This window comes from Alternaria postmessia (assembly GCF_024291825.1).
Source record: "Alternaria postmessia strain BMP 2775 chromosome Unknown scaffold_8, whole genome shotgun sequence".
NCBI classification, from domain to species: Eukaryota; Fungi; Ascomycota; class Dothideomycetes; order Pleosporales; family Pleosporaceae; genus Alternaria; species Alternaria postmessia.
This window is the reverse complement of record NW_026260081.1, coordinates 26,246-48,448: the sequence shown is the minus strand read 5'-3', so window position 1 is coordinate 48,448 and position 22,203 is coordinate 26,246. Positions and strand designations below refer to the sequence as shown.

The 22,203-nt window shown below is 52.5% G+C and overlaps 7 protein-coding genes across 7 annotated transcripts; 2 read left to right on the top strand and 5 right to left on the bottom strand.

The window, feature by feature from the left end:
• Positions 1–95: 95 nt before the first annotated feature.
• On the bottom strand, positions 96–1,504 carry J4E82_002005 (uncharacterized protein; the record flags this gene model as incomplete). The annotated part of the gene is made up of 3 exons (XM_051728309.1): positions 96–845; positions 924–1,271; positions 1,442–1,504. 3 exons carry the CDS (start codon positions 1,502–1,504, stop codon positions 96–98), a joined length of 1,161 nt encoding a protein of 386 aa, XP_051591722.1.
• Positions 1,505–2,419: 915 nt separating this feature from the next.
• Positions 2,420–4,651, bottom strand: J4E82_002004 (uncharacterized protein; the record flags this gene model as incomplete). Its single annotated transcript, XM_051728308.1, has 5 exons — positions 2,420–2,659; positions 2,708–2,795; positions 2,851–3,661; positions 3,715–3,796; positions 3,845–4,651. 5 exons carry the CDS (start codon positions 4,649–4,651, stop codon positions 2,420–2,422), a joined length of 2,028 nt encoding a protein of 675 aa, XP_051591721.1.
• A 2,219-nt stretch (positions 4,652–6,870) lies between these two features.
• J4E82_002003 (uncharacterized protein) lies at positions 6,871–8,597 on the bottom strand (the record flags this gene model as incomplete). The annotated part of the gene is made up of 5 exons (XM_051728307.1): positions 6,871–7,022; positions 7,110–7,188; positions 7,240–7,686; positions 7,751–8,100; positions 8,150–8,597. 5 exons carry the CDS (start codon positions 8,595–8,597, stop codon positions 6,871–6,873), a joined length of 1,476 nt encoding a protein of 491 aa, XP_051591720.1.
• A 1,952-nt stretch (positions 8,598–10,549) lies between these two features.
• Positions 10,550–11,296, top strand: J4E82_002002 (uncharacterized protein; the record flags this gene model as incomplete). The annotated part of the gene is made up of 1 exon (XM_051728306.1): positions 10,550–11,296. The coding sequence occupies one exon, from the start codon at positions 10,550–10,552 to the stop codon at positions 11,294–11,296; it is 747 nt and encodes a 248-aa protein (XP_051591719.1).
• A 3,317-nt stretch (positions 11,297–14,613) lies between these two features.
• Positions 14,614–15,971, bottom strand: J4E82_002001 (uncharacterized protein; the record flags this gene model as incomplete). The annotated part of the gene is made up of 3 exons (XM_051728305.1): positions 14,614–15,478; positions 15,555–15,837; positions 15,899–15,971. 3 exons carry the CDS (start codon positions 15,969–15,971, stop codon positions 14,614–14,616), a joined length of 1,221 nt encoding a protein of 406 aa, XP_051591718.1.
• Positions 15,972–17,786: 1,815 nt separating this feature from the next.
• Positions 17,787–19,916, bottom strand: J4E82_002000 (uncharacterized protein; the record flags this gene model as incomplete). Its single annotated transcript, XM_051728304.1, has 1 exon — positions 17,787–19,916. The coding sequence occupies one exon, from the start codon at positions 19,914–19,916 to the stop codon at positions 17,787–17,789; it is 2,130 nt and encodes a 709-aa protein (XP_051591717.1).
• Positions 19,917–20,222: 306 nt separating this feature from the next.
• J4E82_001999 (uncharacterized protein) lies at positions 20,223–21,956 on the top strand (the record flags this gene model as incomplete). The annotated part of the gene is made up of 5 exons (XM_051728303.1): positions 20,223–20,239; positions 20,291–20,322; positions 20,374–20,408; positions 20,456–20,844; positions 20,891–21,956. The coding sequence occupies 5 exons, from the start codon at positions 20,223–20,225 to the stop codon at positions 21,954–21,956; spliced, it is 1,539 nt and encodes a 512-aa protein (XP_051591716.1).
• Positions 21,957–22,203: the final 247 nt, after the last annotated feature.

The window sequence follows — 22,203 nt, the reverse complement described above, 5'->3', positions numbered from 1 at the left end:
TGAGACCATAATAGAACCCAACGCCCGAAAGGATAACCTCGTATGAATCACATCGTACAATCGTGCCTGTTGCCGTCGCAATAAGATAAACGAGTTCAGCTTGTATCCATGGCCTCACCATGGTCTCCATTCTCTCCTACCTTGCCTCTTCTGTTGAAACCGTCAACCAACCCCTCCAATCCCCTGACTTCCTCGGCTCCCACCCTACTTCCACCCTCCCAGACGCCTTCGACACCATCCCTTGTATCTACACCCCGTCTCTCTAATATCCTCTTACTTTGACTCTCAACGTACACCTTGCGTTCACGACTCAATTCCTCTTTATCCTTGGATTGTGATAGGGAGTCTGTAGTATGAGGCGATGAAGTGGTGTTGCTAGGTAGAGCGGTATTGCTGAGATGGGGCTTTAGGGAGGCAAGGAGTTGGCGGAGATAGGGGAGTTGGGAGGTTGTAAATGTGGTGTGGGTAGTTAAAGGAGTGGGCTTCTTATCGTTGTTCTTATTCTCCCCGACAGAGGCGGTGTTGCTATTGGACTGTTGTGGTAGGGCTTGTATACCTAGGGATTGAGCTGCTGATGTGTGTGTTAGGAACGCGAATGATGCGCTTCCGTCGCTCTGTTGGTTCATTTCTAATGGCGCTCTCGACAATGTCGTAGATTTTCTTTGTTCGCGCTTAGATGCGCCAGATGGTTGGAGTAGGGCTCTTAGCCGCGCTATTTGTGCCTCGTTGCGTGTCTTCTCTGCAACCAGCGCAGCGTTCAACTTTTGGGTTTCGATGAGTTTACGGCGAAGGGTGTAGAGGGCTTCTGGAGTGAGTTTAGAATCTTTGGGCGGGGGTTCGAGATTCTGCTCTTCTTGTCAGTACTCTTCCAAGCCTCCACTCTTCGCGCTTCGAAGTGATAGAATCGCCGTCAGCATACATACCTCATAATGCCCTAATCTGACCCACTCTCCCAAGCCTTCGTCCCCGCCCTTCCCCCTCCCTAGCGCAAAAACGTTTCTCAGTGTCCAAATTTCCAGTTTGTCGAAATTCTTGTCCACAGCATTCTCCATGAGCGTCTCGAGCTTCAATACGCCCTCTTCAATCTCCAGCCTAGCCTCGGGAAACAGATCGTTGCCATGTTCATCTTTGTCGGGCGTACGTCCTTGCGAGGCGTATAGGTCGGCGAAGCCGAGTAAGGAGGGGTCAGCGGAGGAGAGACCGGTTTCGAACGAGTCGGTGCAGCGGTATAGGACTTCGTTTACGGCGTTGATGATGTCGTCGATGAGAGACTACGATGCTCAAGCGTTAGATTTGAAGCGACTCTTGAATGCTCAGCAGGACGTCGAGTAGCCTTGTCTCGAGTGCAAGACAGATGCATCCACTCAACTTGGGCGTATGGCGAGTACCTGCACCTGCAACACTCTGCATTGCTCCACTGTCACTCAGAAACTATACATACTATAGGAGGCCAAGTAAAGTGCTCGGTAAGGAGCATGTTCTCCTGTTGCTTTGCGCTCGCCATATCGTCTGTCCTCGTGGTGTGGTTGCTGTTGTCGCAATGCTCAACTCGATGTTTGCGACGCGCCGAGGGGACGTGTTTACAGCGGGCCGGCTTGTTACTGGACAGAAGGCAAGGGTTCCAGGCACGCGCTAGTGGCTTCGCCAATCCTACCTATTTGAGATTCCTTGCAGTGAATGCATGTGGAGGCAGTGGGGGAGAAAGAGTATTGGCACTCTCCGCGGAACAGTACAGTCTCTTACTGTTTGCTGATGTTTGAGTACCTAGCCTCGTCCATGGGGCGCTGTCAGTGCCGATGCTGCAAGTTCACCACTATATCACTGGTTTGAAGTCCACAACAAGGCGAACATGCAATCTGAAATGGATTATAATCCTTCACATTGTGTACGGCCTATTTAGCCGCCACGCTACTAAATACAGTGTCCCCAAGCACATATGCTTGGAATCCTAAATTATACAATGCTACCTAGCTGTACAGTAAGACTCTGGTGGTCAATACTCAAAGCTGGTGCTGCTTTCCATGAAGATAGATCATAACGTCCAAAACCACCTTCAGTACAGCTAATCCCCTGCCATCCACCCAAAGCTGCACATGCAGAGAATGGTTAACGTACAGTCTCTTCCATCGCCTGCCAAATTGCTCGAGGCAAGAATACTTTTCCGCGGTCGCTGTAGGGCAGAGAGAAGACAAGAATGATTGGTAATCCAGTATAACACTGCCACGCAAATAACGCCATCAAGTCCAGAGTGAGACCTAGAGTGACCCTTCTCCCCATGCGTCATGTCGCTGTCGTAAATGCAGTAGATGTGAAGCAAAAGACAATACCACCACCACCATTATCGTACCCGTAACCCACGCGGCGGAGCTAGGTATCTATACAAGACGTCCTTCATGGACAAAATCAAGTTGCACATCGCTCAGTACGCTCGTTGAGTTTGTTCGCGGAACCGGCGCTCTTCTTCCGCTCGACGGGCCTTCTTTTCCCGCTCCAATCGGATCTTGTGTGCTTCGGTCCCGTCGTCCATGAGTGACTCCTTGAACCAAGGATGTTGTAATGCCTCCTTGGCTGTTATTCGCTTCTTGGGATCGTACACGAATATTCGCCGCAGTAGGTCAAGAAATTGACGGTTGAAATCGGTGTGTGCTGGTATTGTTTCCTGACAAAGTTAGACGGCAATCAAGCAACATGAAGTAATCAAACGTACAGGAAGCTTCTTCATCGCCTTGACATATTTCTTGGATGCCTTGTTGGTGTCCGCGTTGGGATAGTCTAGCTTGTAGTTCTTGAAGTATCTTGCAGCACTGAACCTGTTAGCGATGTTGTATACATGATTACGGGAGCACTTACGAGCTGGACGAGTTGCGTGATGAGCCGCGGTCTTGCTTGTAGACCGCTCGCACAATATCTCGATCAATCTTGCCACTGCAGACGGCCTCCATCATTGCGAGATGTTCGAGGTTGTCGTGAGTCTGGAACAAGGCGTCGCCAGTGAAGAACTCGACAAGAATGCATCCTATACTCCAAATATCGCAAGGGAAACTCCAACCAAGGTTCAGGATAATCTCTGGTGCTCGGTAGTGACGAGTCGATACTACCGAGGAGTGGTACTCGTCGTTGAATGTCGCTGATCCAAAGTCGATAAGGCGGATCTCGGGGTCAAGGAGAACCTTGCGATGCCGCGCTGTTCGGTTGACTGTTGTTGACGATGACGGTACAGTTCTATTGTATGTAAAAGTCTGGTAATTGTTGTTCACAAGCAAGATGTTTTCCGGCTTCAAATCGGTATGGATGAGATTGAGGTCGTGGAGGAAGGCAACACTCGTGAAGAGCTGCTTCGCAAATTTCTGGATGTGGGAGCTGGGGAACGGGACAAAGCCATTGGACTTGAGGAAATCAAAGACACTTTGTCCGTAGAGGTCAGTGACAATGCAAATGTGGTTCCGGAAGTCGAAGCAATCACGGAGATGGATACACCGGTTGATGTTGTGCTTGTCGTTGGATGCCAGGGTTGAGAGTACCCTCAGCTCAATGCGACTGGCATCTCGGTATTTGGGCACAGACCGGATGACCTTGATGGCACAGTTTGTTCCCTTCCGTCTGTCGTAGGCTTGAACGACTTTGCCAAAGGTGCCTTGGCCGAGCAGTTTTGTGATTTGGTCTGATGTCAGGTGTTAGCATGCTTCTTCAGTGTAGGTTGTGCTGGTCACGTACACCGCTCTGTGAGGTCAGCCTCTGGCACTACGATGTAGTGGCCGTCTTCATCGTCGACCTTTTGGTCCTTTGTGTAGGATTTCTGCGACACGTCAGTATGGAGCGGTTGAGGGCAAGTCAAATTTCTTACGTCTTGGACGACCTGGACATAGACATCCTTGGCCTTGATGACCGGGTTGGGGGGTGGCTGGTACAGGCTGAAGGGGTCGTCGTTGTCCAGCTCCCGTCTCTTGGCTTGTTTTGCTTCGTCCTGTACCACGGCACGCGTGCGCTTGCGCTTCTGGCCTGCTGCACTGTTTTCGAGAGGCGAGATGTGATGGCCATTGCTGACTTGTGAGCCCAGCGAGGTAGGCGCAGTGGTGTTGAGAGCGGAGGTGGTCCTGTCGGTGGACAGGGAATGGTTAGGCGAGTCGTAGTAGGGTGTCTGGGTGGTGGAGTAGGACGTGTGCTGGTTGTAGACGGGGTCGTATGCCGTAGACGCGGTCGTCTTGCGCTTCTTGTCGGTATGGCGCGCAGCTGGGTTCGTGGCAGTGCCCCGTGAGGAAGGCGGTTGCTGGCGCGGTGGAGGTAGCTGGGCGTCGTCATCGTCGTCGTCGTCAATGACAATGACCTCTTTGGGGATGCCGTTCCTGTAGAAGTCGGCCCAGTCGGGATTCCGCCGCCGCTGGGCCGAGCCCGGGTCGTTGGCGGCCATGTCGATGGGCGAGGCCTGTGTGATGGGCGGCAGCTGAGGCGGGTGTCTGGTGTGGGCAGTCGCGTTTCGGCGAAGGTCTGAACTCGAGGAAGCGCTAGCGTAGCCGTTGTAGAGCGAGTTGCCTATCCGCGCAGAGCCGTTGGCAATCTGGGCATTGGACATGCTGGGCTGGTATGTCTGGTGGTGAGAATAAAACTGGTGATGGGGCGGGAGTGTGGCCGTGGCGGTCGAGGGCGTCGACATGGCTGGCTTGTGTCTGGCGGTGCGAGAGCCGACGTGGTGACGCTACTTCTCTGCTGCGCAGACGAGCCGACCAGACACGCCGCTGGGGCGTGCAAACAGCGCGATGGGGCGCCTTCTTCTGGGGAGCGTCGTTGCTATCGACGCACCGTCGCTGCTTTGTGTGTGCTGGGACGAGGGCTGAGGGCTGGCTTGCGGTAGAGACGTTATCGCACGCCGTGGCCAGTCGACGATGGGGCTGCCCAAGGTGCTTGGTGCCGCGGCTGGATGCAGGGCCGGGGGGCGGGCTATAGCAGGCGTGAGGGCGATGAGGGTGCACGCTGGGAAGAATGGCGGGCGTCGAACATGCCAGAGACGTGTGAAAGCGTCGTGGTCGCCGGGTCGAGGCAGGCGAGTTGAGATCACACTTGTTGCGGAGTCTGTGGTGAGAAGCCGGGGCCTGTGCGGTCCACATGGAGCGTCATTCGTTCAATCTTCTCGCGGCACGCCAGTCGACCGTCTCTCTTTCGCGTCTCGCGCCCAACTTCAAACTCGACCTTACTAACTGGCCCTACTACACTCGACTACACCGTGCCAGCCTCCGTGCCCGGCTCTATTTCACGGCCATCGCCCTCACCTCCAACGCTGCAACAGGCCAAGCCATGTGTCTGCGCTGCGCCTTTGGCCGTAGCTGGTCGCTTGTGCAAAAACGCCCTGACCACCACTTTGTCGCAGACTGATGACAGTGAAACTGCTGCACGTGAAGACCGTCCATGAAAGAAACCACCTCTGTAACACAAATCTATACCATGTGCGCTTGTCCAAGCATCGGAGCCCTTTCCACCTCGGGGCCTTGGGTGACCGCTACAAAGTGAAGCAACGACTATGGTCACGAGAAGACAGTGATCTGCGTCTAGTGTCATCTGGTTACTGTGGTAGTCGAGCAACCACCATCCTCCGTGACGAGCGCTCCCTCAATTCACAATACCATGGCAACCTGTCCCTAGATACTTGACCACCAACGTCTACTCAACCCAGCCTTCACCCAAATTCAGCCGTCGCTGCATTCCGACCGCACCTTCGTGGTTCGCCAACCTTGGAAGCTGCGAGGCGCGGTCCCTTCCGCACGTGGAGCGACACAACGTTGCCGCTCATCACTTGCTGCTACTTTTCCTGGCTATGACGCAACTATACATATTTCCAACCGTCTTATCCTTCAGGTACGCGCCACACACGCCCATGTGGAATCCTTCTGCTGTTGCTGCCATCCGTCTCGGTTTGCTGTTGTCCATCTCACCCAGCCTGGGCTGATGAAAGGTTTGCTGCACTCCGCCTCACTACTAACGTCATAGCCTCAGCATCTCCACATCTATACCACACTCGGTAGTCGGTAGCAATATATCATATAGGCAATTGACTGCAGACTACTCATTAAAGTCCTAGCTCCGCGCTCCTACGAGGACAGATTAGCCTTTGGTTAGCCGCCAAGGCTGAGTCGCTGCATGGTCTGTAGTCGTGCGCGGCACGGATCTATGTTAGCAGGCGCTTTCAGCTCGGTCTGGCCCATATGTGGGCAATGTGCCCAATGGCCACCTGCTAGTATTATGCTCGCTTGCACCCCACGCCGCTCTCTCTTGACTGCAAAGCAGATCGAATTTCTTCTGTGTATTGCACGATTGCAGTAGTGCCACAAACGGTACTTCCTGCACGACGCCGATGCCAGGTAATGAGAGCTAACAACCAAGTCAATGACACGACATTGGTACTGCACACTGCTCCATTATACAGAAGTGTTGAACTACCATTGCCCATCACATAGTTGGTGTTGAGCACCGTCCGTGGTGAACAACGTGGCATGATCCCATGTGAATGATTTCAAAGAGCCTCGAGTAAAGACATGTTTCATACAGCTTTTCTGATATAACCGACAGCTTCCGCCCATGCGGGTGTCGTCTTTCGTCCAAGGCCATGAATCCCTCCTCAGTGCGATAATGTGTTCAAACAGCCGCTCCCATGCATTTTTCCTGATAATGGTGCTCGCCCTCTTTTCGCAATGGAACCTCCAAAAAATCCGGTCCCAGACAATCATCACAAAGCCACCGCGCGCATGCTCGTCACAAAAGCCGCCCAGACAGTAACAATAAAAAGAAGTCCGTGAATCATGATTATTCTTGTCAAGTGAGACATGTTCGTCTGTCCAATGTTCTCGTTCGGCATGGGCGGAGTTGCCAAGGCGTTGGTGGTTACAACTTCGGGGCGATGCTGAGTTCCTCGAAGAAGTCAAAGACTGTCTTACTGACACGGTCGACGATAAATTCGACGTCAGTGTCGGTGATGTTGTATGCAGGGGCGATGATGACGTGATCTCCACGATTGCCGTCAACTGTACCGGATCCTGGATACATATAGACGTTATATCCATCTTTCAGCCCTGATGTAGTAGTCAGTCGGTGAATTACTCGCAAAAGTAGAACGAACATACCTAGCTCATGGACCCGCCAGGCCACTGCCACTTCAGGGTCAAATGGTGCCTTGGTCTTCTTATCTTGCACAAACTCGATCTGTCCTGGTTAGAAGCTGCGACATGTGTCAAGGTTGCTTCTCAAACTTACCCCTAGAAACAGACCTTTACCTCGGATGTCAAATACATTGGGGTGATCACTCAGACGAGTCATCAATTTCTTCATCAGCTTGTCCCCTTTGTCTCTAACATTCTCTAGGAGGTTGTCATCTCGAACGATTTGTTGCACTGCAAGACCAGCAGCGCATGCTGCGGGAAAGTTCTGGAAGGTATGACCGTGGGCGAAGGCAGCTTCTCCAAGAGCATCCGTTATCACTGGTCCCACGAGCATCGCGGATATGGCTGCGTAACCGCCTGCAAGTCCCTTGCCTACCAATTGGATGTCTGGAACGACATCCTCATCTTGCCAGGCATGCATATAGCCGGTGCGGCCCATGCCACTCATGACCTCATCCAGAATGAAGAGTACCCCGTACTTTTTGCATACGCTCTTCATGGCCGAAAGATATCCGGGTAATGCAGGAACGCATCCAAGTGCCTGCGTCGACATGTCAGAAACTGGTCATTTGAAAACATGGCGTCATCACAATGGTGCTACTTACCGCGCCAACTACAGGCTCCATAACGAAGCCGGCTACTGTCTCAGGGCCAAGGTCAAGTATCTTGCGCTCCAACTCGTCTTGAAGCCGCTTAACATACTGAGCTGTCGTTTCTCCCTTAATCATATCGCGACAAGGATTACAAGGCGATATGAACTGAGTCTTCTCCGGTAGAATAGGCTTGTACATGTCCTTGCGGCCCTTGTGCCCACTGCCCTCAAGAGCACCGAGCGTCGCCCCGTGATAGGATCGATCGCGGGCAATAAACCAACGGCGCTGGGGTTGCGGGTTGTCCTTCAGTTTGGAGTGATATTGGTAAGCTAGCTTTTGAGCTGCCTCATTAGCCTCAGAACCTGATGATTGTGAGCTTCAATTCGGCCATAGAAGTGTAGGCTATATTACCAGATCCATAGAAAACCACCTCAGTCATCTTATCGTCCGTTGATTCAAGAAGGAAATCTGCAAAATCCTCTGCAACTTCAGTTTGGAAGCTCATCGATGCGGCGTACCCGACACCAGTTTCTTCTTGCTGTCTGATAGCATCATATACTCTTTGGTCCTTGTGACCAATATTCGATACAGCGGCACCCCCAGAAGCATCAAAAATCCTCCAGGCCTTCGTTTCGTCCGAGACTGACAGCCAATTTCCCTTGGCCTCTTCCAGTATTAGTGGAGGACCCCTCGCACTGCGTTTGAGTAAAGGACTGCGAAGACTGTTGCGGTTTCGACGGCTCCGGCGGTTTTGAGAAATGGTCAGTGCAGGGGCTTCATCCATGGCTGATAATGAGATGCTGCTCTCGGATGCTGGACTGGAAGTGCCGTTCTCATCAAATAGCAGCGCTGGTGCCATCGTTGCTATTCGTAGAATGAAGATAGGAGGTCAGAGGGAAAGGGAAGAAGAAATGCGTAGAGTAGGAGTTGAATAGTTGCACGCAAGTGTGAAAAGGGAAGTACGATGATAGAAGAAGAGGTCTCAACGGCTGAGGGGAAGAAAACCAGAAGAGCGAAACTGCAGGTGAATGACCGGTGCCTTTATAGTCGCTTGATAGTCGCGTAGGCTAACCACGAAGCGTATTGCGATCCGACCGGTGAGGCGTCTTCTTGGAACGGAACGTTTGCGGTGTAATCAGGCTCAGGGTCACTGAACCAGTCTTTAGACTCTCGGCAGGCCATCTTCAGCCCTAGATTTCGGGCCGGCCGGGGAGCCTAACTTTGAGACGACTAGAACATGAAAGCACTTGGGTCATACTTAGTTCTTAGGTTCACGAATCTGTACGCTGGATGCGGTGAGGAAATCTGAGCTTATTCATTCTTGTGGAGAGTTAACGGTCAATCGCTTACTCAATTAGCCAATCAGGACAAACCGTGGCTGTTTTACCGGATTTTGCTTGATATCGATGTGATAAAGGGACGGTAAGCCTGGTATGATAGGAAGATGCCATATGTAAGACCAGGGGCCGTGGCCGTCTTGATGTCAGGGCAAGAAACCACAAATGCCCCTACATAATCATCCTTGCGTATATTGCCCGTCATAGGAAAATCCAGGAGACAGGAACGGTGTTTGGCAGGGCCAACGCGGATCCTGCGTACATAATGCGTTCATGTCGTCAAATTACCAATCGAATCTCACTTCAGCAGGCTGCTGCACACGTGCATGTACCGACAAGGCCTTGCACTAGCGGCTCACGAACGGCTGCGACACCTGTATCATTGCCACATGGTGAGAGTGGAGATTCAAAGAGATGCCGGCGGTTTGTGGGATCGACAATGTCCGCTACGGCCACATGCAACCCACTGCTAAGAAGATCGGATCGGGTTTTAACCGTAAATCTTGTGTAACCGAGCCTAGCGTGTGATATTCGAGTCTTGTCTAATATCCAGCGACGGCATTGAACACGAAGGAAGCCGCTTGTGTTCTACCGGAAGTTGAAAGACAGGGCACTGCGTGCTTGCCGTGGCGAGTCCCGGTGCATCCAAAGGGCCAAAGAGTCTGAAAGGGGAAGCTAGTGCTCCTTCCGATGCATGGCATTGATCTGACACGGTTTGCTATAATGCCTAGGCAGAGGTGAGTATGTAAATTAGAGTGGTTGTGAAGCGTGGCCGGACAAGGATATGCTCGGGGGAACGAGTCAATTTAGATAGCAGAGACTATCGTCACTGACAGTGGAGTAGCGACAGCTCAATGGACGGTTGAGGCGCCAGACACAGGCAGCGTAGTTACCACAAGCGATCAGCTGCAGATCGTGGCACTAGCGTGACAGCATGGGATGATGCAGCAGAAGGAAAGGAACAAAATGCGCGGACGCCAGGTCAGGTGTGGTGGTTGCGACTGGGTAAGACGCGCTTCCGGCAGAACGGGCTTGACGTGGTGGCGCGGCGTGATAACGGTCAGACCCCTGCGTGGAGCTGCACAAGCCGTTCGCTAGCCATGAGGACATCACCTGATGGTTCGGGGAGCGGCAATTTGCGGTGAAGCGGAAAAAGCGAGTTAGCCCAGCGTTGGGGAGGTGGTGCTAGACAGTCGTTGTGGTCAACTCGGGACGAGAGGCAGTCGGCCGGGCCGTAGTACAGCACAGGCAAGGAAAGCGCCGAAGCGCCGAAGCGGGTCGGCAGCGCTTGCCCTTTGCACAGCCAAGCCCCGCGTTTAGCTCCCCCCACATGCCTCCAGGCGTGCAGGCGGCCTCGAAGATATCACGATAATTCAACCACACCGGGAAAGGCGAGGTGAGTGGCGGGCGGGCGGGGCCAGGTGCGATGCGACGGCGAGCTGACTCCCCTGGGCAGGACCAACGGGCAGTCACGATGAATCCCCGTGTCGAAGAAGTCAGCGATTCGGACAGCGATCCGTCAGAGATGGGCATTGACGACGTGCCCGCTCTGATCAATGCCACCAACGTACCCAGCACCGGCACCTCGTCCATGCCGCCGCAGTTGCAGTCGCAGATGCTACAGCCGCAGTCGCCCGCCATCAAGACGTCGACGGACCGAGAAAAGTCCAAGCACTACCAGTGTCTATACCCCATATATTTTGACAAGTCACGCACACGCGCAGAAGGCCGTCGCGTGGGCAAGGAGCTTGCCGTAGACAGCCCTCTAGCACGAGAGATGGCCGATGCCGCAGCCGACCTGGGGCTCCGGACCGTCTTCGAGCCCGACAAGACTCACCCGAAAGACTGGGCCAACCCGGGTAGGGTGCGTGTCCTGCTCAAACACGAAGGCAAGCTCGTCGACGACGACGTCAAGAACAAGCACCACCTCTACATCCTCATCGCCCAGCACCTCAAAGCCCACCCAACACAGAAGAACACGCCTTTCAGGTTACCCATTGCAGGCCTACCTATGCCAAAGGAGATGCCCGAGCCAGCAGTACCAAAGGGATGGAAGATGAGCAAGATCCTCCCCCTGCACTCGCCTGCCCTGACAGGTGGCGGAGTCAGCGAAAACTTCATGCAAGACATGATGGCGGAGATGATGGGCGGTGACGGAGGCAGCGGGGCAAACAGCGGGACAGAATCCAAGAAGAAAATCAAGGACAAGAAGAAGAAGTGATGCGACTCTATGCATCCGCGCTGTCTACCTGTCGGCGCTTCCGTCGACTATATCCCGGCGTCAGTGGCCTGGCAACCGTCACATCAATCCGCGCCGCAACTATGCACCATCAAGGCTGTCGTAACATACGACCTGTTGCTGCCGCACACGCGCTTAGATACCACTCACGATAGGAGCAATAAACGTCTCTTGTCGCGAGACCACCATATCAACAACATCCACAATCATGAAACGATGCTGCCTTCCCCAAAATTGAGTCACTCATGTACATCACTAATGCCTGCGTAGTATACGGCCTCTTCGCTTCACTTACATCTCCTATGTGGAAACTATCGTTTCTCTTTGAGGCTCTGTTGCAAACTCCAAACAACCGTCATCATGTTATCCGAGCTGATTGGACACGTTATCGAGCTTCACACCGCTGCTTCGAGTGCTGCGCACCTGCCGTAGATGGACATCTCCTTGCATCACACAGTACCACTAGTTGCCTGCATCTCTCCGGCATCGAATACTCCGACCTGCATGCACTCCCGCTTGCAACGCCGTTTGGACCGCAAGGTACTGCATGATACCCTGCGTCCAAGTGCTTTTTGTTACATGCCATCGCCACTTCACTGTAATACCCGAAGGCACAGATGAATGTCAACAATACTACGTGAGACTTGTGCGTCATGTATGCATGCATGCAGCTTACTTCACGTGAGTGCTCAGCGACTTAAGCTGACCCCCACCACCAACTCGTTATGCAGGTTTTCAGCCTCCGTAGCCCTTGATAGCTCCGCGGGTCCATCATCATGTGCCCTCGGCAGAATTGATCCTGATACCCACGCGGTGATTATGAGCGGCAACGCCTCCTATTTGCTTGCTACTCCCATGATGCTGCTCATTTTGCGTACCGCGCGTAAGATCTCAGACTTGGAAATGTTGGGTCAGGGGGGTTATGTTGGTCTCCATGGGGTGAATGGTCGTAATTACCAAGTCCCAGTCCCGGCGCCACTGAATTGGCCCGGAACTACTCACGCGAAGGTGACCCTCGAACCCGATTCGATGCTTCGCTATGTATCCAATGAAGCTCAGTGAACGAAGTCATAACTACTATCTACAGCCGTGTTGTTGTGATTCACTGTCGCGTGTTCTCGGCCAACAGTTTCACCTTTGCTGGAGCTGCTTGCGTATTCATCGACAGATATGTCAAAACGATTGAGAAACATGAGCCAAGACTAGTATCTGTAGGAAACTCTCAGTTCATATTGTAAAGCCAGGTTGGCGAGCATTTGCTAACCGTATCATTCACGCACCTAACTGCCCCTGTCCGGGTGACATTACACATATTTGGGCACCGAAAAGGCCTGACCACTATAGGGTAGGGTTAATTTTCGGAACGTTATATCATCCATCAGTGAAAGTCCCTCACATTAGCCCGCTTCGATGCGTGCGGCGCCACCGATCGCCTGACTGTTGGGAAAAGTGTGTCACCATCATTGTCGCTTCGTAACTCGAGAAAGTATTCCGGTCAGCGTGATACAACGTAAACAGTTTGCGAATAACCTTCAGCGAAACTAGTGTCGTGAATGGTGCGGGTAAAATAGCCGCAGCCACTACCCAAGACCGACCAGTCTGACATCTGTAAAAACGGGAGCTGTTTTTTTATCATTACTCGCCACGCATACTGCAGAGCCAATCAGAGTCGACAAGGCCCTGAACGGCTATTGACTGAGAGATATGCGCTTCCGTCGGCCCGTCAAGTGATGTTAGGAAGAAGAAGCCGCTTACTAAGGAGTTACCGGGCCAAGCGGATTATGGAACTGCCGTAGCTCATTCAAAAAGGTAGTAACTTCTCCATTAGTCTAAAAGCATTGTTACCGCTCTGGCTAGATGGCACATGACGTGATACGAGAGTTCAGGCGCCCCATTACACCTTACTACTTGAGACACGGCAGCTCCTCCGCTACCACCAATCCCAAGACTCCCCACACTCATGTTCGATCTTGAGGAGGCCTTCTCTGGTGTCCTGGTGGGGCATGTAAGAAGAAATTATCATAGAATCGCTCGGCGACGCCGATGTCGAATAATTCCATTTGTGAAGAAATCACCCAATGGAGTCACCTACACGTTGGGTTCCATACTTCATCTGTCTTCAACAAAACGCTCCACATTCCACGGGGTATTGACAAGCTCCCTACACTGGCCTTCGATACCTGCTGAATTCGGCGCGTTAGGTCTAACGAAGTTTTGTCCAGGTATGAGCACCCAAGATTGTACAACAAAAGGACTCCAAGACTAACTTTGATCTACAAGACCACTCATGAAGTCATACTTGTCAGGCCGATCATATTTGTCCTGAACTTCGCCAGGACTGATTGCCTAGCTATAGCTTGCATGATGGTATCATTTAATTTGTTTTCAGGTTACATATCCAAGTGGACCGCACTGAACTGTCAAGCCTCGAGCCAAGAAGTGTGGGAATGATCAGTCCAGCAACATAGTTTGTCACAAGAAAATCTTGAGCACCTCTATCCCACTTTGAGGCTCATAGGATCTCATGCTCGTCATTGAAACTTGTGTTCTAGTAGGCGAGACCCAGCTTCGCACATTGTCCACGTATTCCCGCACGCACTTGCCTCTCACTGCCTTCATTGATTCTGGATGCAGATATGCGCAAATCACAACTGTGTTTCCGATACAGGATATCATGCTAACATTGTTACTGTATCGTGCAAGACAACTTCGGAGACTCATGACAATTTGAGACTCGCTATGACACAAAGAATGCGAGGAACATATTCCGATCCACACTACTCTGTGCGGAGAGCCTGTTTTTATCTCACAATATGCCGAAAGCAGCCTCTTACCTCGCGACATTAATGTGGGTGGCGCATCATTCGTGTAAGATTCGGGAATGCAAGACTCCACAAAACTCACATCGGTTGGCTTACACTATACGCTCGGCTCTGACATATTCGGAGATTTTGTATTAGGCCCACAGTGTATAGTTCAATATAGCAGCGGTCAAAAGTAACAATACTCCTTCGGAGACAATTGATTTACGGATTGTGCACCAGACCTCCGTTTCCGTGATGCTGAGTCCAGCGTAGGGTTGACTGTCACATGTCACGGTGTATACGCTAGGAATCCATTTGTGAAGAAGTGAAGAAGCAATAATATTTACTTGCATAAAAAAGACTAGGCTAGCGGACTATGCAAATGCCTAGACAGTTTCGCCGCGTTTCCGGCACCGATTATGGTATACACTAATCATATCTCACACTACTGCATCGCCCTAAGACTTGAACCTTGCCATCGACTCAGGCAGCTGTTTAGATGCCGGCCTGCTGAGCGAATCCGAGCCTTGGGCCATTGCTACCCATCTCGTGAACAATGTACTTGCTCTTGAGGAAGATATCACCGAAGATGCTGAAACCAATACCGTCATCGGTCTGGATACCGCCAAAGCAGGTACCGTCACCAATGGGTGCGTAGTTGACGTACTTGCCAGGGACAGTCTGCTTGACGCCACCAACAGTGATGGAGAAGTCGGGAAGAGAAGCAGTGCAAGGGAAGATGTAACCACCCTGAGTAGCGTCGTTCTTGGCGCCGCTGACCTTGGCGTAGTAGGCACGGACAATAGCAGTGTCGGTGTAGATGAGAGTGGTGCCGGTGTCGAGGATACCAGAAACAGTTGCCTGAGTGGTAGTGGTGCCGACGCTGTAAGCAGATGCGCTGAATCCCCAGAATCCTTGGCTGTCATCCGCGTTGATGTAGGTGATGGGACCAGTGTACTTGCTCTTGTCGATGTATCCGAAGTCGTATGTGCCGGCGGCATGGTATTTAAGAGTGACAGCGAACAGCGGCTGGGCGAGCTGCGACTTCACGGTATCGAAGAATGTCTTCTGTTGAACGGGCTTCACGGTGTTGATGGAGCTCATAGCAAGGCCGAGAAGGCCATCGGTATCGGTGTCTTGAGAGAAGGTTGCAGAGACGGAGGTAGCAGCCTCGACAGCTTGGGAGGTAGCTGTTACACCACCAACTGTGACCTTGTCGGCGTAGACCTTGCCAGAAGCACCAGAGCCATCTCCGTAGGAGATCTTCCAGGAGTAACCGCTCTTGACCTTAGAGGCATCGGCCTTGTAGTAGTCGTGACCACTAAGCTGAGAACTGGCCTGGAGGGATGAGAAAACCCAGCTGAGTTTTGGTTAGATGAGACTTCCGTAAAAGGCTTGACACCGCGAACAACGGGCGGGTCTCAGAGGTGGCTTACAGGTCAGAGCTTCCGGTGTCAAAGTCAAGATGGACAGTGGTGGTTCCAACGGTGACTGGGCTCAAGTATGCAGAGTCATACTCGTCATTCGGAGCAGCAGGAACTGATCCGCTGGCAGCAGCAGCGGCAACGACTGTGTTGCTCGCCCTGTTCTGGGCAGCCTCTACAAGGCTTTGAGGCACAGCCTTGCCGTGCTTGCGCAGAGCCTTGATCTTCTGCTCGGGTCCGTTTTTCAGGTATGTCGAGCGAGGAACCTGCTCGACCGAGAAGGAGGTACCCTTGTCTATGGAATTGTCAGTGATATATCCTGTGCTGAGGCATTGTCGTGTGATGGGACAACTTACTCAGTTGAACTGGGGTCGCAACGACTGTGCTAGCGAAGGCAAACGCCGCCGTGAGTTTGGCGAAAGAAGGCATGATAACGATGGCCTATTGGTTGTACTGAAGAAGAAGATACAAGCGAAGGGGAAGGTAAAGCCCGTTTGAGAGGCTTGAGATGATGAAGCCGGTACAGAAACACAAGGAGGATTTGCCTTGGCTTTATACCAAGCATTGCCACAAAGCGCGGCATAGTCTTGTGTCCATGACGATGATGTGCTCCTTACCCTGTCCATACGTCTACGCTGCGCTCCATTGGCATCGCTATGGTAGTGTAGGATTATAGTGGGGTAAGCGATCAACATTGAAATTAGATCCCGCGACCAGTCATGGTAACGAGTCCTATCTTGGCAGGTAGATCATGCTTGCGATTGAGTGGCGCCGCGTTTCATACATTTACCTGCTGCATTCAGACTTGGCGTCGGCCAGGAGGGTGTATGCGGAGCATGTACGTTGGCCGGTGGCACATGGAGAGCTTACAGTCCTTGTAGATCGGACATTGCGACAGAAGTGACCATCTTGTGCGACTTTAGGACCGAATACGTGGCGGGCCATCCGTAATAGTACATTGGTTTCAAGGCTGATTGCAGGCTGTGAGGGTCCGCTTCCATAGCATCGGGCTGGACCGAGGTATGTTCCGTTTCTTGCGGCAGGCAAATAGTACTGTACCAAACATTGATCGTCATTGGTGACATTCCAAGATGAAGGTTGCAATAGTAAAGCGTGCCTTGTTCGCTAAGAGCCAGGTAGCGCTCTTACAATGCTGGGTAGTGCAGGCGCCCGCCAGTCAAGCTTCGAGGCGCTACTAAGCCTAGGACTCTCACTCTTGGCACCTTGATGCTGCAGGGTGCGGGCCAGCCACAGCCGTTTGAAACACGGCCTGGAGATATGTTGGTCATGCAATTGCGGAAATTCGTGGGTTGCCATCATGCGTCATCCTCGTGGCCGCTGTCGTTCGCATCGTGGCACATGGTTTGGATGTCAATAGTTCGACGCCAGCACACCGTTGGACCATGGAAAGCGACAGGCAAGCGGCTCAACTGCCGGCCAACACCGCAGCCACTTGTGCGTACGTGGAGGCGCGATCCAAAGCATGCAGAACTCGCCGACCCATCCACACAATCGGTAGATGTTGGAGCGTGATAGATTAATGTCGAAGCAAACGAAGCGATAAGGGCGGCAGCGACTGCATTAGGGAGGTGGCGATGTGAGGTCTGGTTGAATGAAAGGCGGCATGTGGGAGGTCCAGTGCAGCAGCCCCGGGCCTAGTGGGCCTTCCCGTGGAGGCTAACCCTGACATGTCACATCAACAGGTTTCGCAGCCAATCATGGCCATGGACGACTTTTTGCTCAGGAAGTCGCGAATCTCGTCTTCGGCCAATTGCATGTCACATGCCCGCTTGCGCTTCCAACCTGCCCCTTCCGGATGTGATCCGCAACCTCCAGCGCACGACACCGCGGTGTGGGAGGGTACCAAGCATGATCACGCATGCCGAGGAGAATGCTTAGCACTGCACTCTGGGGTTGGCGCTGCCCCAGGCTGAACTACGGAAAGTTCTCACGTCCTATCAACGGTGAAGCTTCACTGTCTCCTTGCACGTTCACTGATACACCGATGCTCGGACGATTAAGCTTTCTTATCACCTTCCAAATGCGAAGAGAGCTCGTTGTCGTTGGCGCCGATCGTGAGGGACGGTATCAAGCAAAGCCAAGGCTATTGAGCAAGCTTGGTACATGCAGCATAGAAACGGTCCGCAACTACATGTGGGACATGGATTGGGTATCTTCGTAATAGTCAGGGCTGGCCATCTTCGGACTACTGTGCGGTCAACAGGTAACGGTTTCGCCGCAGATCTATTCAGCCTCAGCATTGCCTGCGACAGCGCTCTCCAGCTGCTTCAGCGCCGTGCGATACGCTTTCTTCCTTCCGTCCGCCGTCACAGTGCTCTCTTTCCACTCCATACGCTTGACCTTCTTACTGCCACGCTTTATGCTTTCGCCCTTGGCTACCTGCTTCAAAAACCATGCGGCCTCGTTCTTCGTGAACAGCGTCCATGCTTCTCCTGTCTTGCCCGCGCGAGCTGTCCGACCGACGCGGTGGACGTAGCTGGTGATACTTGTCGGAAGATCGTAGTTGATGACATGAGTAATATCAGGAATGTCCAGCCCACGGGATGCGGCGTCGGACGCAATTAGTATTTTGACCACTCCAGAGCTGAATGATTTGAGCAATCTTCGAGACGCATCCGCTGTCAACGCTCGGGTCATCGTCTTCATGTAATTCTTGAAACCTGGCATGAGCGCACCAAGCAGATGCGACAAGCGAGAGGCACTCTCTGTGCTTTTAGTAAAGATGAGAACGCGGCCACTCTGTTTAGATACAGATGCCCGTTCATCTTCGCCCGAGTCAGAGTCGGAGTCAGATGATGTACCAGAGGCGGAAGAAACCGACGAAGAGCCTGATGCTGCCTGGGCGCCTGGGAATACGTAGTTGACGAGCACATACAACAGGTGTAGGGGCTTGTTCGAACCATCGCCAACATGCACCGCAAACTCGTGTAGGGTCGACGGCAACTCAAAGACATTTTCTTCATTGTCCAACGTTTGAGATTCTGCAATCGCGTCTTGTACGACAATCAACTTCGGTCGCTTGAGTTTCAGTGTGCCGAGCTTCGTGAGGTCTTTCTCCATCGTTGCGGAAAGCACAATCTTTGTGAGCTGTCTACGAGCAGGCAATGCCATGGACCAGATAGAGTTGGCATCGCGCTCTCGCTTTCGTATCCGTTCTTGAGCGTTCATAAACTCAACTGGCGTCTCACCATGAAGGGCGTCCATCAGCACAGTCGCCCAACCCTGGAAGTTTTGACTCAGCAGCTGGTCAGCTTCATCGATAACGAGCCAGCGCACACTGTTGAGCAGAAAGCCGGTAGTGTGCTCGATGTGCTCAACTAATCGGCCCGGAGTACATATGAGAATGTCTACGCTCGAGTCGTATTGTGGGACGTGGTCTAAAGGCATGGCTCTCAGATCGTCGTATAGTCCTCCTTTCTCCATAAGCCCAGTCTGGTGTTGTCGTGAAGCCGTCTCCTGAAGTTCCTGTGCTCTCCTGGGGTCGTATTGCGGTCTCATCTTCACAAGCTGCTTCTGCTCCGCCGCAAAGGCGATGCTGCCCAAAGCCGTTCCTACTTTGATCTTTGTTCCAGCGCATAGCTCCTCGGCAACTTGTAGAGCCTGATTGACGAGTTGCCGGCTCGGTACTACCACAATGGCTGACAGTACGGGTACCGCGCGATCCTTGAGGGCTTCGATGATGGGTAGTAGGTAAGCCAGGGTTTTTCCAGAGCCTGTCTTGGCCGAGACGCATATGTCGCCCAAGTGCTGGTCAAAGCCAGGATGCAGCATGGGAAGCAATGCTGTTTGCACAGCCAGCGCGTCCTTGAATCCTTGTTTCTCTAATCTCTTTACATATGAAGGATCAACACCAAGTTCGGAAAACGGGGTCGTCGTCGATGCTTCCACGGTGGTAGGTTGAGCGAGCCACGTGGGCAGAGTGGAGAAGGTAGGTTCGTAAACTGGCTCGGGAATCGGTGCGGGTTGCGGCATGGGTTCGAGATCGTGGAGTTCTTCTGGTTCTTGAGCTTCATATGAAACTTCCTCTTCTCCCTTTTGCCCTACCACTTCAGCAAGCTTTGAGGCTTTCTCGAATTTCGAAAGGATGTTCTTATGCTTCTTGGAAACCTCATCATCTTGGGCTTCGGCAGCTTCAGCATTGCGCTTCCTCTTCTTGGGTTTCTTGATAGTCTTTGGGACTTCCAACACCACACTGTCCTGTACAGATGCGGGGTGTGAGTCGGCGACCACCTCGGTCGCAGCATAGGGAGGGCTGGAGGCTTTCGTGACCTGATCGCGCGCTGGAGCAGGTGAAGGCTGCTTGTTGGCGATGGGCGCAGGCGGCGCGAAACGTTTGAACAGAGGGGCCGGCATCGCGAGTTGAGCTCTGGCGACTTCCGGACAGCGATTGTTCAGAAAATAGCCGGGTGGGATTCGCGACGGATTGCGACTGCAGGATGGTGAAGTTGGCTACAAATTATTCTGGACCCTCGAAATTTGGTCGGAGTTTCCAACACGCTAAACGCCGACCAGTGACGCGCCATGCCTTGCACCCATTCGCGACAGCGCCATGTTTACAGCAACGCCTTCATGCAGCGTCACCATCGCATCTATGTCCTGAGCTGCCATGTGTCTTCTCTATGAGCAGATGCGAGGAGCCAGTCCTTACAATCCGCCAACATGCCCTACAACATTGCGTACGTTCTGGATCCAGACCCTGCATCATGGCAAGAGCTCACGCGCAACAGCATGGTTAGCGACAACTTCTACCCCCAACCCGGTACGGGCCATGTCATGCGATTTCGAACAGTATAGTACTCATATATTTCAGGAGGAGTAGAGAGTCATATGTACCAATTGTCAAGTGCAAGTCTGCTCAATATCCCCCACCTGTACATTCCTAACACAACCAGAAACTCATAGATCGTGGACACAAGGTCATCGTCATCACACATGCGTACAACGGTCGAAAAGGCGTCCGATATCTTACCAACGGTCTCAAGGTCTACTACGTCCCATTCTGGGTTATCTACCGCGAGACCACCTTCCCCACCGTCTTCTCCTTCTTTCCCATCTTCCGCAATATTGTTATTCGCGAGCGCATTGGAATCGTACATGGACACGCCAGCCTGAGTAGTCTGTGCCATGAGGCCATATTGCATGCACGGACTATGGGATTGAGAACTGTCTTCACAGACCATAGCCTGTTTGGTTTTGCGGATGCTGGGAGTATCCTTACCAACAAGCTCCTCAAATTCACATTGAGCGATGTCGACCATGTCATATGCGTCAGTCACACTTGGTGCGTGTCTCATTCGTATCGTCTGACATATGCTGATAGGCTGTAGCAAAGAAAACACCGTACTTCGAGCCTCACTGGACCCTCTCATGGTTTCCGTCATCCCGAACGCCGTCGTTGCAGAGAACTTCCGTCCTCTATCGCACGATGTGGTCGATGCTAGACACACGAAAGCACCGGGACCGCGACAGCCCATGGACCCGGATGAGACCATAACCGTCATTGTGATTCAGCGACTCTACTATAACAAAGGCACAGACCTCTTGGTTGCCGCTATACCCCACATTGTGGCCGCAAACCCGAACGTTCGCTTCATTATCGCTGGTAATGGACCCAAGGCCATCGATCTTGAACAAATGATCGAGCGCAATGTGTTACAAGACAAGGTTCTCATGATTGGCCCAGTCCGTCACGAGGAAGTCCGAGACGTTATGGTTCGTGGCCACATATATCTATGCCCTTCACTGACGGAGGCGTTTGGTACGGTCATCGTGGAGGCTGCTTCCTGCGGTCTGTATGTTGTGGCAACTCGAGTCGGTGGAATTCCCGAGGTGCTGCCTACACACATGGTAGAGTTTGCGGCGCCTGAAGAGGATGAGCTTGTTGAAGCTACTGGTCGTGCTATCGCCAAACTGAGAGCCGGCAAAGTCCGGACCGAACTGTTTCATAACCAAGTAAAGCAGATGTACTCCTGGACCGATATAGCTCAACGAACGGAGAGGGTGTATGATGGCATCAGTGGCGTCATCAGTCACAGTGATTTTTATCAGGGTGCAGGCGCAGCTGGCGCTTGGAGCGCCACCCGTGGTCGCGCGGGTGTGCAAAGTTTTGCCCTCATCGAGAGGTTGAAGAGATATTTCGGCTGCGGGATTTGGGCGGGCAAGCTCTTTTGTATTTGTGTCATCGTCGACTACTTGATCTACCTCCTCTTGGAAATGTTTGCACCCAGATCACGGATTGACATCTGTAAGGATTGGCCTAAGAAGATCTCCCAGGCAAAACAAGAGTCCGGGAAAAGGCTTATGGTTGACATGGACGCCGACAAAGGAACACTGCTCAGGAAGAGAAGTTCCAGGTATCGAAAATCGAAAAGAGAACAGCTCGAAGACAGTTGAAAGAAGACCTCAGTCGAGCATAATCAAGATAATGAGGAAAAATTTTTGCGATTGAATATTACGATTGCTGTCGCCATCTATAGGCTTGACAGACATCGTGAGAAAAGTAGTGCTATCTACCAAAGCCCGTAGGCTTGTATGCTTTACCAGAACGCTGAACCGGTACTCTGCGCCCTGAACGCCGATGAAAATGCTCTGTACAAGGGGAAGAAGAAGGACAATTGACAACCGCAGCTAAGCCATTATT